General features: G+C 50.4%; 2 protein-coding genes across 3 annotated transcripts in view; one reads left to right on the top strand and one right to left on the bottom strand.

Moving 5' to 3' along the window:
- Positions 1-9,966, bottom strand: part of Tsp (Thrombospondin) — a 28,977-nt gene extending 19,011 nt beyond the window's left edge. The window contains exons 1-4 of the mRNA XM_077674426.1: positions 8,721-9,966; positions 7,407-7,754; positions 4,617-4,876; positions 2,382-2,616 (exon numbers count right to left, since the gene is read on the bottom strand). Of these exons, the coding sequence (XP_077530552.1) occupies positions 2,382-2,616; positions 4,617-4,876; positions 7,407-7,754; positions 8,721-9,554 (1,677 nt within the window). The 5' untranslated portion in view covers positions 9,555-9,966. The remainder of the gene's footprint in view (positions 1-2,381; positions 2,617-4,616; positions 4,877-7,406; positions 7,755-8,720) is intronic.
- The window catches only part of Jing (AE binding protein 2 jing), a 159,045-nt gene that overhangs the window by 80,168 nt on the left and 64,641 nt on the right, over positions 1-14,236 (top strand). The window lies entirely within an intron of this gene.

Consider the following 14,236-nt stretch of genomic DNA (forward strand, 5'->3'; position numbering starts at 1 on the left):
GGAAACAGAAAAAAAAAAAAAATGCAACTCGGAAAGAAGTTCCTCCGTCTCACCGTCGTCGCTTCAAAGCGTAATCGCCTAGAGGTGTATGTTTGAAGCTTATGGCAGTAGGCAACGCGGACATCGAACAAACGGGTTAAAGTTGTACCAGAAACAAAAGTGCTACAAAGACCAGTTTAAGCATCGCTCTGGTGATTGCGCAGGCCACATTAAATATACTGCAATTCTTTCCGCGTAATTTGGAAGGACACATTCCCGCGAATGTTTAGTATATAGACTGCTTTCAGAAAGATTAGAGCAGGGTCGTTCCACGAAGTGAACCGGCGTTTCGCGTGATCGTATACTTTCTCGAATTTCTGCTGTCACTGCTTGAATTATTCTCTTATTGTTTGTGTAATGATTCATTTTTTTAGCCCTCTTCGAGACAGCACAATCGCGTGCACTATTCCGCCCCGAAAGCTGCGTGGCTGGCCTCATTCATTTGGCTGTGCCAACGTTTATCGCCGGGCTTCAAACACCCGCGACAAGAACCTCCCGGTGAGGGCATATACGCTGCAATCGTTTCACAAAGGTTTCGTGTGAGCGGTAGTGCTCTAGCGGGTGAACGCCGTTCTCTCAAGTCAATTATGCGCATTGTTTATGTTTATCTTAGGTTGCGTTAGGCTAATAAGAATCAACTATGCCGTGGTACGGTCCACAGAAGAAACCTGAGCATTACCATGTGGTCTCTTGGATGATGACTATCATGAACACAGGAATAATGTGCATGCACATTATTCCTGTGTTCATGATAATCATCATCCAATAGTCCACAGAGTAGGCACTGCCTAATCAATTACTTCAGGCCGATGCCACAGAAGGCCAGACGTATCAGTAGCTGTGACAGGTATCTTGCCCTCTGTACGTCATATTCGCGATGAACACACGCAGGCACGAAGGAGGGAGGAAATAGCCAGACTCCGAATTTGACCGCAGGGAGTCTGTGTTCCCTCTGACCATATAATTCGATGCTAATACACCCGTCACACGGTCACTTTCAATCGCTATTGAGTCGATCCGGATCGAGCTCAGTCCGGATCGGGCGCTGCTACACGGCAGTTTCAATCGCGATCGAGCCCGATCCAGCTCGGAACTCAATCCTGGTTTCTCAAGCGCGATTGAGGTTTCCAAGGGCGATCGGAGGAAAGCGGGGATACTCTCGTCCCCGCTGACTAATGGCACAGAAGGTGACAGCTTCGACTAACGCCACAAATTGTATCGAATAACTTGACCCAAATAAGCGTGAAGTTACATATAGTTCCATATATAAAGTTTATATAGTTCCATGCAACTACGACCGCGCAAAGTTACCAAGCCTGGCGTACTTGAATGCAACCGGTGCAACTTATCGATCGGAATCGAAACGTGCCGTGTAGCAGCGACGGTGCGTAGAGCGCGCTCAAAAAGTCAATCGCGCTTCGCTTCAATCCGGATTGAAAGTGCCCGTGTTACAGGGGTCTAAATATACTAGAAGGAACCGGGCGGACACGTTCCACTGACCTTGGCATGGCTCACGAACAGGCTGAAAAGTTGCCTCTAGCTGTAGGGAAGCAACAATATTACTGTAGGAGGTTAATCAAATTTGTTTCGTTATTATAAAATTTAAGCTCCAGAAATATTTGTCAGTGATTATTTGGAAGCTTCATGCAAGATAAACAAGAAAAAAATGTTGCCGTTTTTTGGTGATTTTGGCTTCGAGACAAAAAAGGAGCCTCGTGGCCAGCCAAGCCAAGTAATCGAGCAACTTCGCTATCTGCAATGGCGGCGCCCACGACGCCCCGCGATTGCAGCGCCAGATTTCCCTCATACTCGGGTACAAGCGGTACAAGTTTAAGAACGGCAACGGAAGTTGCCGCTGCGCCTCATCACCGCAGCCGGATGTTACTCCGCGAAGCGCAAGTAATGCGTTACTGGAAGTATTTTGAACATGGCATGAGCCGTTTCCGTGATTTTCTGGACTTAGTATTCTTATAAAACGACTGCAGCGACGACAAACTACGTGAGCAAAGGCAGATGATATCACATATTCATAGCAACCTTGAGAAACAGTGCGAAAAAACTCGGGCGTAGAGAGGTTAAACAGACATGAGCGCTGGTGTCTGTTTACCCTCTCTACGTCCGAGTTTTTTCGCACTGTTTTTCAAGGAGTCATGTTTACCCAACTAGCCAAAAGTCAAGCTTTATTGCGTTACATTCATAGCAACCTCCTTTCAAAATGCGCGCGCAAGTTGATGTCCGGGTCCGTAGCTTAGGCGGAGTGATACCGTACATGAGCTATTGCAGTTCTTAACCTGTTCTCGAGTATAGTGTGACACTCTGTGCCCCTGACTGGGGTGGGTTACCTCTGGCCATCCGTCGAGGTCCCTGTCGTGTCCGCAATGGCGGCCGTCGCCCGCCCAGCCGACGCGACAGCGACAGCCGTAGGCCGGCGCCTCCTCGGGGCCCCCCGGGGCCGCTCTCGGCGGCAGGCAGTCGGCGTTGGCGTCGCACAGCGTCCCGTCGGGACACGTTCCCGGTCGAGGGTGGCAGCCGGCCGTCTGGTTGCCCAGGTAGCCCGGCAGGCACTCCGCGCACACCCTGCGCAGGTCGTGAATTTTGAAAGGGCCTCGTGCCGTGTCGTGCGAGGGAAGGGTCGTTATAATGCGATGAGCGCGAAAACGTGGATGGTTGTCGAAACGAAGTGGGTAGATGGTCCGGGTGGATGTGACCTGATTGAGAACGGTTCTTTTCTCACCCGCTTTTCATAACCGTTCGGCATCGCGCTGATTTGGGAGTTTTGTGTGGGTAACCGTTCCCATTAAAGCAGTTCGGTGGGCATTGTTTGCACTGAAAGTCTTCACATTGCAGTTTTCGGAAGAGTGAGTTCTGAGCAGAATCCGTGTAGCACAGAAGCGGTCATCGCTGACGGAGGCTTACGGGTGTGCGTGCGTGCGTGCGTGCGTTAGTTATGTTATATACACACCCACATGTATACATATACACGCATGCATACATACATATGCATGTGCGTACATGTGTATGCAACTTTTTTCTTGTCTACTCTAAGCCTTTCGCTCCTCCCCTCCACATTTGTTTATCTTTTTACTCTTATTCAGTTACCTTGAGACAAATGTTTTGGGAACTGCCGACCCTGATTTCTGCCTTCCTGGATTAATTTCTTACATGATCGCGTTTACCATGGCCTCCGAGATTCCTCCGCGCGCGTTTTGCGTTTTGCACAAAATCTCGAGAGGTCATGCGTGTGTTTACCATTACCTAATTGCTAACCCACCAGTCTTCGAGACAAGGTGCCCCATCAGCTGGCCAAAATGGACCTCTGGAGATTCAAGCAGAAATGGTCGTTTCGTTTGTTTTTGTCAGTCGTATTCTTTCATCCGTTTCTTCCGTGGCGCATCGTACCATGCCTTACATTTCCTTCTTCCAGTTCTGCAATACCAAAGGGGGCAAAGTAAGCCGCCTCGTATACTGACAAGCCAAATATGGCTAAAATAAGGGCAGGTTGTTCGTAAGTCGGTGTTTTTCCTGTTTTGGTATAGGAGCTAACACGAACTTCGGCATTTTGGTTTTCGTAAAACCTCGTTATCGCCTTTCCGCTCACGCCGTCGGTCACGGTTTTAAAATCTTTATCGCCCCTTCCTAAAGGAAGTTGGCAGAAGTGCGGAAGCTGTCTCGCATCAGTAAGACTGCGTCAACTGCGTCCAAAACTTCGCTAAAAGTGCCTTTAATGGATCGGCAAACCTTCACAGACCGAAATGACGCACGAAAAAGAATGAACCCATATGCGACGATTGTTCGCGCACCAGGTAAACGCATCTGCGAGCGACCTAAATGTACACCGACACTTGGTTTATCAGATAGAGGTATACCATTGTACTCCTCCTTCGTTATCGATGTGTGCATACTGCTTTATCTAGAGCCGCCTGTTTCGCGATTTTCAAGCAACCGTTCTGACACAGTGGAAGCCCGGTTTCACGCACGCACCTTGTATTTAGAGATTTTATCAGAACTTTTCGGTCTACCAACCGGTCTACAGGAAAATGCATTAGTTTTCTGACAGTGCGTCATCGGTCCCACTGAGAAAGCTTTCGCTTTAAAAAGAAACGGTAACGTCTACTGAATCTCCAGCTTGCATATTTCATTTTGTAATCAGTCAAGCCGTGACGCCGTTTTGTATTCGGCAAACCAAGCGATCAGGCCCGTGTTACTCGACAATCTGATCGTATAATCTCTGTGTAGTAAAAAATTAACAGTGGCTTAGCTCGGCTATGCCAGGATATATGTAGCGTGAGCTAAGTAAGGTTCAGCTGGTTATTCTTAGGTTTCCTGGTTGTCTAGGATTAGCTGACTATCGTGGTCACTGCTGCTGAAGCGATTTTAAATCCAATCCGAGTCAATCCAATCCAATCGAGTTGCGGCGGCGGCGGCGGCGGCTCCGGCGCGCCAGCTGTGCGCCGTGTGACGTCACTGCTCCTCGCGCATGCGCAGCACGGATCTCCAGGAGCCACGCGAAACTGCTCAACCTCGGCCAGTGTAGCTCACGCTACAAACGATTGGCTCGGGCGAGCGAGCGGACTCGCCTCGATCCCATGGTGTTGATGCAGCGCGAGTTGGGTACGCATCCTCCGTTGCGTCCGTCGGCGCATTCGTCCACGTCCTGGCACTGCTGCCGCTGTGAGCGGGCGAAGGCCAGCCCCAGGCCGCGGTGCTCGCGGCCCTCGTACCCTCGGGAGCAGGGGCCGCACCGGAAGCCCGGGGACTCGTTGATGCACGTCACTTCCGGAAAGCAGGGCCGCGCCGCGTCGCACTCGTCGACGTCCTCGCAGTGGGTGCCGTCGCCCTGGAAGGGGAAGACGGGGTGAAGAAAATGCGGTCGCTTTCTACGGACCGCCACACATGCAAAAGATTACACTGTTGAAAAAATAGCGCAATCGGGCAAGGACAAGAAAAAGAAGAGCGCTGAGTGGTGTCTCTTCTCTTCCTTGTCCTTGACCGCTTGAATTTCTCAACAGAGCAGCGCCAACTAGCCCAGGAATCTGTACTCGTGAAAAGATTATAGTCTATAGCGTCTCATACAACAGTTCAGCTTCAGTTAATTACCCAGACGGGGCTAAAATGTCTCGACTATAATTGCGTTTCGTATACACGCTACCGTAAGTTCACCAGTACGGGACATACTGTCTTCAAGCGTGAAGTACCCACCTCGATGGTGTTGTGCGCAGTTCATCGGTGCTTCAGCTGAAATGTATTCGTCGTGTTCGTAAGCCCGTCTTCGTTTGGGGCTTATCGTCCCAAACAACCGGCTCGCTCACTGATGTTGGTGGCGCCAATGGTTAGTTGCCTCTTGTAACACTTCCAGACACAATTATGAGGCAGTAGCATTCCCAGAGATTTTTTTTTTAGGGGGGGGGGGGAGGGGGAGGGGGGGGGGGGGGGCGAATGAAGAACCGCTCCTCTCCTTGCACCAGTTCTGTGAAGGAGGTGATAGCCATGCCGGTGTGTGCGCGTATGCGAAGTAACCCGCTTGCGCACAAATTCTTTAGGGGCACAGTGGTTTTCGGCCCCCCTTAGGCGGTGCAACGGCTGGCTCGAGCCCGCACTTCTGACGGTCGCAACACGTTTACGACCTCGCACAAGTGGGATGCTTAATAAAACACAAAATAAGAAGCTTAGGACATCTTTGCAGGGGGGGGGGGGGGCGATCGCCCCCTTCGAACCCCCCCCTCGTGACCGCCACTGTCATGGGCATTATAAGGCCAAAGTTATCGGGCTCCACTGAAACTGCCCAAGCTCTTTCATCGTGTAAACAGGCGCGGGAAAAAAAAAAATTCATGCATCTTCACGAAGTGAATCATGATGAGTGGACGAAGCACTGGGGATCGTTCTTACCGTAAATCTGTGTAATGTCTTCGTACTGGTAAAGTTGGGGCCATATGCAGCACATGCGACGGCCGAAGAAGACTTTGAAGCATCGGTGTAGAAGGCGGTGTGCGGGTATTTGTGTTGTAACTGTAGGAAGTGCTGTAGTATAAGTTCTCTGGGCGCATTTCGTTTGTCGATGTGTTTGAAAGAAATATCACAGAATTACACAGAAATAGCAGCATTTTTACGGCAGAAGCGCATGCTATCCTATTATCAGTACAACACATTACACAAACCAGAACAGAACACTCCATTATCTTTACAGACTCTCTAAGTGTGGTAACAGCCTTGCATTGCTTCAGACCTACGAAAAACATTGTGCTCCAGCATCTAATTAAAGCTCTAACATTTGCTGATCACGCAAAACTAAAAATAATTGTTTGCTGGGTTCCAGGTCACAGTGGCATTCGGGGGAACGAAATTGCTGACCAGGGTGCCGCTGTGGCTGCTCTCCGCAGTAGCATAGATGTACCGTGTGTTCCCTACCTCGACCTGAAGCCACTGGTACGGACAGCCTTGCGCAAATCTTGGCAGGAAACATGGGACACACAAACAGACAACAAACTCTACACTATAAAGCCACACCTAGGTAGATACATAACAGACAAACAAGACAGACACACGGAAGTAGCCTTAGCCAGGCTACGGATAGGCCACACTTATGTAACACATTCACACTTGCTCACTGGATCTCAGAGACCCGTGTGCAGCAGGTGTGGAGAAGGCCTATCCGTAGTTCACATACTAATCACATGCAAGGCACTCCACACCACACGACGCAAACACTTTCCGGAAATCTACAGACAACAAATCCCACTCCACCCATCGTACTTCTTAGGCGATGAACCAATGTTTACAGTCAAACGTGTTTTTAAGTATGTATCAGAAGTTCAGTTTCTGAAACTAATATCATATCATGCATAGTCACAACCTGGCCCTCTACACCAGCCATCTCCATTGTCTTTGTTTTTACCTCTGTTGCTATTCAATTTTAGTAGACACATTTAATCTGTTGTAGCTAACCATCTGTTTTTGGCGCTCTTTGCCCCAGCTGGCCTTGCGCCATTAAAATGCAACCATCATCATCATCTTACCGTAAATCACCCGTGGCATTGCCCACTCGCGCATGTAAACGAGTGACAACGCGTGGGTACAGTATATACAAATCCAATCCAATCCAATCCGATACTATTCAATTTAAACCAACCAATGCTCCTCGCGCATGCGCAACACTGTGTACACGGACGCCAAGCCCCGGACAAAGCGAGGTTCTAAGGTGCTTCGCCCCCTAAAAGACCCTGACGAAGAAGGAAATACGCAGGACGACGTGATTTGGCAACGTCTTTTTTTCAGCGCCTGTTTACGCGATGAGTCAACGCCAGCTCGCGCAACTTTCCGTCCTGCTAAACCGAGGTCCTCCAGCACACACGTGGAAGACAAGGACGTACCTGGAAGCCCTCCGGACACGGTCCGCACTGGTATCCGCCGTCGGGCGTGTTCCGGCACTCGACGCCCGGGTAGCAGGGGCGGTCTTTGCCGCACCTGTCCTGCGGCCGGCACCGGACCCCGTCTCCCGTGAATCCCGGCGGACAGGGCCCGCAGCGGAAGTCGCCCGCCGGCGTGTCCTGGCACCGGACGCCCGCGAAGCAGGGCCGGCTGGCGCACGTGACGGCCGCCGCGCCGACGTTGATGACCACGTCCTCCGAGCCGCGGCTTCGGCACAGCTGGCAGCGGGACAGGGTCTCGGTCAGCATGAGCAGCGCGCGCGTCTGCACCTCGATGGCCTTCTTGGATTCCTGGGCGGGGAGACGTGGCGGACATTTATTCACGCTAGCAAGCCATACGCTACGTTAATCATGCTATGAGCTTCGGGAACAGTCCCTGGGCAGCCCAGACATCTCCGATCAACTACTGGTGACGTCGCGGGCACTAGACGTCGCGGGCACTAGACGTCGCGGAGGCCTTATGGACCTTCGCCCCCCCCCCCCCCCCCTAAATGAAGTTTGTTCTCTCTCTCTCTCTCTCGTGTCATGCACGGGCGTGGTTTATCGCACCCATGGTGTACTGCTGTAAATAAATGGTACTTGGGACAGACAGGGCGCTGCTTATGTGTGTGTTTTGTGCGTTTTCACACCTTTTTTCCCGAAAGCTGAACCTTTGGGCCTTGGAGTTAATTGTGCATTGTCGTAGGCACTGCCTCCGCAGTATACGCGATTATGTGTAAGTTTGTGCGGGCGGAAGATGGACAGTTAAGAATGACACTGGATATTTACTCCGAGTATTTTCGAATCTTGGGTGCTACGGTACCTAACCTCTCGCGTGCATGTGCCGAAATGTGGGACAGACATTGCCACAACCTTTCAAATTTATATTTTCAAAGGAACGATGTAAAAAAATGAATGCTATTGTTGTATGAGAGGCTGCGCATTGGTTTCATGTCCCGCAAAATTTGTTCCAATTCCTCCCACACAAGCCTTCTCAACTATACACGATAATATATTTATACCAACGCGTACACGCGGGGATAATGCTATTGCTGCAGCCGTCATTTGCAATTGAACACTGTCAATGCTCACTTCTTTTTACTGTGCTCATTACAGCGGCTTCTTTTTTTCTATGGCGGTCACATTCACTATACGCGTCTACGAAACTATAGCTCTAAGACGCGCTCCGTTCGATCCTGTGGCGAAGCGTTAGCTTCGCTGGTGATTTCGAGGCAGCGCTCTTGTAATGCGCTTGAAATAAAAAAAAAATTGTCTTACGCTTAGCATGTCGATGAGGTCGATGAGGGCCCTGGTGGCCAGGCGGCCGACGTCCCCTCGGAAATGTAGCGTTGTGCTTTCGTCGCTCGAGACAGCCTCCGACGTCGACGCCCTCCCCGACTCGGCGGAACGTGAAGGCGTCGCAGCCTCACGCCTGTTGCACGACGGGGACGCCCTGCGGAGCACGTTCTGGACCGTCAGGTCCCGCACTGTTGTCACCTTTAGCCTTTTGTCCCTGTAGACCCGGAGACCCGTGGACTGCCGCGCCATCTCTCGGAGTGGCAGCGACAGAGACAACTCGTCTTGAAGCGTGCAGTCGAGGTAGACGTGGACGTCGGTGTTCGATATCGGATCCGTGTCCGAGGTCATCGAGAACAGCAGGACCATCTCCCGGGGCACTCCGGAGACGTTCACCGCTGATGACGTGGACGACGTGCCATCGATGACGTTGTCTCGCGGGACGGCGTCGGTGGACCTTAGCCGCAGCTTCGTCTGGGCGCCTTCGAGGGCGAGACGTAGGCCGTGAGTCGTGTCGCCCGTGAACTGAAGTTCCAGCAGTGCCTGCTCCTGGGTGAACCGTGGCCGTAGCGGGGCCTCTCGAAGCGTGACTGCTAGGACTACCGAGGACGTGGAGGACAGGACGTCCCACAGGTTCGAAGAGAGCGCGACGTCGTGCGTCAGGTACGACCTGGGCTCTGGAGGACCTCCTCTTTCCCCGCGGTCCTCCCTTCCGTCTGCGGTCGCTGTTCTGAACGCCGAAAACAAGGTTATAACGGCTACTAAAACTGCTGAGCCTAGAGGTAAATTTTTTACTGTTTTGCACGGTGTCGTCATTGCTGGGCTCTCAGTCCTCGGTGATGTTTGTGACGATTGCGTGACGTGCACTGAACAGTTGGAACGGAGAACGCGCTGCGTAGAAACGCTTCTGGAACACTTCGTGGCAAAGCCAGGAGGGCATTAATCCAACCGCGCGAGGTCTACATTGGAGTCGCGAGATGGGCACGAAAGATAGAAGTAAAAACAAACCTTGAGTGACCTTCTCTGTGAGGAGGAGCAGTTCGCGAGTTCACTGTACAGCGGGAGTTAATTTTCTAATACAGCGGTTCCTACGTGCGGTGCGGATCGTGGCCTTCTACGGACGGCTTTAGGGTCGACGTTGGTGCGAGCGAGTCGCCGAGACGACTGGCAGCGTCTCCGTTAAATCGTTTTTCTTTCTTCCTTTCCCAGCTTCAATGGGTTCTGTATGGCGGATGTGACACAGGGGGTGCTCTTGAGAAAGGAGACCTTCCCCTCTGATTGGCCGTGATGACAGTGGCGTCGACGGCGTGCCGCGACCGCCGCACATCTGGAGACTTTCGCCTCTTGAGACCGAGCGCCGCGCTGGCTGCACTGTTCGGGGTTCCGTTTTGTGTCGCAAGTTCTTTGGCGGATCTTCTTCGCTCGTCAGCCGATTGGCCTTGTCCTCACGTCTTTTGGCACCCTCTTGTCCCCTCCCCTTCTCTAGGCCTCCTCTTTCGTCGAGCTTACTGCTCGATGTGACTCTTGCCTTCCTAGCCTGGTTTAGTTTCGCTGCTCAGATTGGGCTCGTTTGGCTCATTTGGAGTCTGTTAAGGGCAGAGCACTTTAGGGGCTCGCCTTGTCGTCTAGCTCGCTCGCTGGACCCAAGTATAGAGCCACACGGCGTTCCGTCGTAGCGGCATAATCCAGAGGCTTCGAAAGCCAAGCGGTTTATATAGTCATAAGCGTTCGAAACTCGTGAGCCGCTGCCGCTTGTCACACATCTTCCGGTTGTTTAGCGCGAATAAAACTAGGTACATTTGAGGCAAAATATACGTAAGTAACCAGCAGCCCCCGCGTTCATTTAGTTAGAACGCTCGTCGGGTTGGTTTTTACGATAGTCAGCGAAAAAAAGTGGCAGTGCAACGCCGGTGCGTGCGGGAGGAAAAGCAAGCACCAAAAGAACAGAACTTCCGCTGGCGCAGTTTTAAGGCAGGGTGCGCGCGAGCACTGCGAAGGCGGGAAATTTGAATTGCGTTGGGTGGTAGCAGTGAGCGGATAACGTCTGTACAGCCCATTATGGCGAATCACTGCTCTGCACTTCCCTCAGCTTTCACATTGAGTGGAACGGCTTTAATTTTTTTTCGTTAACACTGTCATGGGTCTACTTTGATCGGTTGCGCATCTATGAACGCGACTTTGAACAAGGGCGGAGCCTTAGTCCGGCGCCAACGTTTCGATGAGGGATTTCTGTTGTTGGTACATATCACGAAGACAGGTCTCTTGTCGAAACATCTACTGCGGGATCACGCTCCCGCTTATTTAAATTTTGGTTTTCTGCTCTGTTTGAGAATCTTCCAGGCTTCGTTGTTAGCAGCGAACCCTCGCCATTAGGTAGTCTCCGGGGAAAGAAACTGACGTCGTTATAAGCGATACTTCTCTGAACGCGGAGACGACCTCCTGTCGTTGCATTTCAGCGGAAACCACCACGAGATACTTCGAATCAAGGGAGATTTTGAATAAAGCAATTTTGCTTTAAGGAAAGTTATATACTTGGAAGATGGTAGGGAACACAAGAAAAGAAATCTTCGAACAAGGTGGCTACCACGATTGTTGCCACCGTTTCATCAGACTTGCCTTCGTCATGGCAAGGCAAGTCAACAGGCAAGGCAAACAGGCAAGTCTCTTGCTGAATGCTGAAACGTTGGAAACAATCGTGGTCGCTACCTTGTTCGAAGATTTCTGATATATATATATATATATATATATATATATATATATATATATATATATATATGAGAGAGAGAGAGAGAAGGTAAGAAGTGGCGTAAGGAAGGGGGGGGGGGCGGACGTGTGGCAAGACGGCGAGAAGCCACGTTTGCCGCGGCCGTCACTCCGTCTTCATTAATCTAGCTAGCTGGCACGCTCTTGGCCCCGGCTTAACTCTGAGCCGAGAGATGACGTTCCCTCGCCTCTCGCAACCGCCCCCCGTTCCGCTCTCTATTTCGCACGCATCCATTTTTTTTTTCCTTTGCCCCCTTACGCGTCGGACGAATCTCAACAGGCGCCACCCGACGCCTGCGCACATTTTTTTTTTGTTTTGTTTCATGTATGTGTATCTATACTAACCTTGTCTTGATAGAACGTCTGGATGTTGAGGATCAGGGAATGAACAGACGCGGGGTCGATTCTCTCTCTCCATCTCTCTGTCTCTGTTCCCTGCTTTTTTTTTTTTTTTTTTGCTTTCACAGCCTTGCACCTCTCGAAACGAGTGGGAAAGTGTAGTGGCATTAGTACGAAGGTCATTTTCGGTCAGCGAGTGACGAGGGCCCCCTTGAGGATAGCGCTGATCGGCCAAATCGCGACTCGCGCTTAGTTTCGTCTGGCCCAAACTCCCGCTTTCTCCTGTGTGCAGTAAAGTGTTGTTTCTTCTCCTTTTGTTGCGTGAGTTACACTGGCCGAGGTTGAGAAGTTTCGCGTGGCTCCTGAGCCGCGCTGCGCATGCGCGAGGAGCAGTGACGTCTCACGGCGCACAGCTGGCGCGCCGGAACCGCCACCGCCGCCGTGATTGGATTGGAAACTATTTAGCAGCAGTAAGAATGATAATCAGCTAATACTAGGCAACCAGGAAATCTAAGAATAACCAGCTGTACTTTAGCTCACGCTACGTATATCCTGGCATAGCCGAGCTAAGCCACTGCTATTTTTTTTTTTTCATGTGTTTTGTAACGTGGAATGCCAGCACCATCTTTTTCTTTTGTCAACATGAAGTAGTGTTTGGCTCGCGGATGTTTGAAGGCATAAAGCTTACGGGAAAACAAGTTTAAATTGATATTTTACGCGTCGAAGGTACACCTTGGCTCAGCGTTGCCAGTTTGGCAAGAGGCTTGAACACCAGCCCCTTCGTCGAAATTTCACCAGATTTCACCTGCACTAATATACGCCCGCTATAACGTACATTACGCTCCTGTATCATTTCTGCGCATGCGTTTCGCCAAGACATAGCCTTGAATGTGGTGCTTTTGTTGCTTGCAGCTTGCAGCCAATCATACAGTTGCTGTGGGAGTGACTTGATTAATTTATATAATAAAAAAAACGCAGGTGGTGACTTGGTTACCTTTCATTAAATCACCAAAATAGGTTTAAGAGAAGCGAAATAAAATTTCTCGTTTATATCCGTCGCAATGCCTCTTTATAGAGCACTTACTCCATTTTCTATGGGCGTGCTCTCAGAGAAGGTTGCTGCGGTCGCTGTGCTTTTCGGCTTTTAGGTATATTCAAACGAGATCTGGCGCAGCATGTAAATTTTCTCAAGTTAATACGTGAGCATTTAACACTTGGGTGGTTACTGTACAATCAACATTGCAGACAAAGCTTTTGCAACCGTCACAAATTAGTGAGAAATTAATGTGGAAGGTAATGCGATAGTGGTATACGTCCTGCGTGTAAAGTATTACCAAGGATGTTATCGGCTGCGGTTTGTTTGACATACAAAACGTCACATTGGAGTTTTTATTACTTTCAAGCAGCGGTGAAAACCCAGAATACTTACCGAAAACACTAGAATCCGCGTGCGTCCAATAATGTGAGGGGCTATTGGTGTTTACGAGAAGAAAGAGCATGGTCCCTGATTTCTGCGTTGTGGTCGGTCGTCATGATCGCGGAAGATGCTGATTGGTCGCGGGAGTTGCAATCACCTTCTCCCCGCACTTTTTGATACCCCTCTTCTCCCTCCCTCCCTCCCTCCCTCCCTCCCTCCCTCCCTCCCCCTCTCTCTCTCTCTCTCTCTCTCTCTCTCTCTCTCTCTCTCTCTCTCTCTCTCTCTCTCTCTCTCTCTCTCTCTCTCTCTCTCTCTCTCTCTCTCTCTCTCTCTCTCTCTCTCTCTCTCTCTCTCTCAATTCTAGCGTTTCAATCTCGGAGTTCTAACGTTTGTCTGGAGCCTTCGGTCGCGCTTAATTGATGCAGATTCGGACAAAAAAAATTCCGAATAGCGTCTCAGGTGTTGCGTGCAGTTTCTTTAATCGCTATTAAACCTTGTTTCTGCACCGGCAACAAGGATTTAGAAAACAACGCGGCTCAGGTTCCATCGTTATGGAATACCTTGGCGGAGCGGAGCGCGTGCGTATAAAAAAATGAGGGAAAGTAGGTCTGGGTGGGGAATGCGGGGGAACGGCGTGCTGTTATGAAATGAAGTATAGCTTTTCGATTAAATTTCGAAGACACATGTCGAGAACGAGAGAGAGAAAAACATGCTCGCGACCATTTAGACCTGTTTCGCTAGCCACTGGCGTTGTATAAACGTTGGCAATCAAGTATTCTTATAGAACAATTTCTGCAGAAACGGCGGTGGCTCTGACAATCGAAAGTATACGAATACCGAGAAGCAAATGTATTCATTTCACTCCCACTTGTAAGAGCATGTGGGTCTGCCTCCGAATGTTTTTGTCGACGCGAATAAACTAAAATTCCAATCACAGGAACGTGCTTTCGAAAGTGCAGTCATGGCCGAAAAAAAAATA

Source organism: Haemaphysalis longicornis, unplaced genomic scaffold, assembly GCF_048455015.1.
Source record: "Haemaphysalis longicornis isolate Haplotype H1 unplaced genomic scaffold, Haemaphysalis longicornis Haplotype H1 scaffold_6, whole genome shotgun sequence".
NCBI classification, from domain to species: Eukaryota; Metazoa; Arthropoda; class Arachnida; order Ixodida; family Ixodidae; genus Haemaphysalis; species Haemaphysalis longicornis.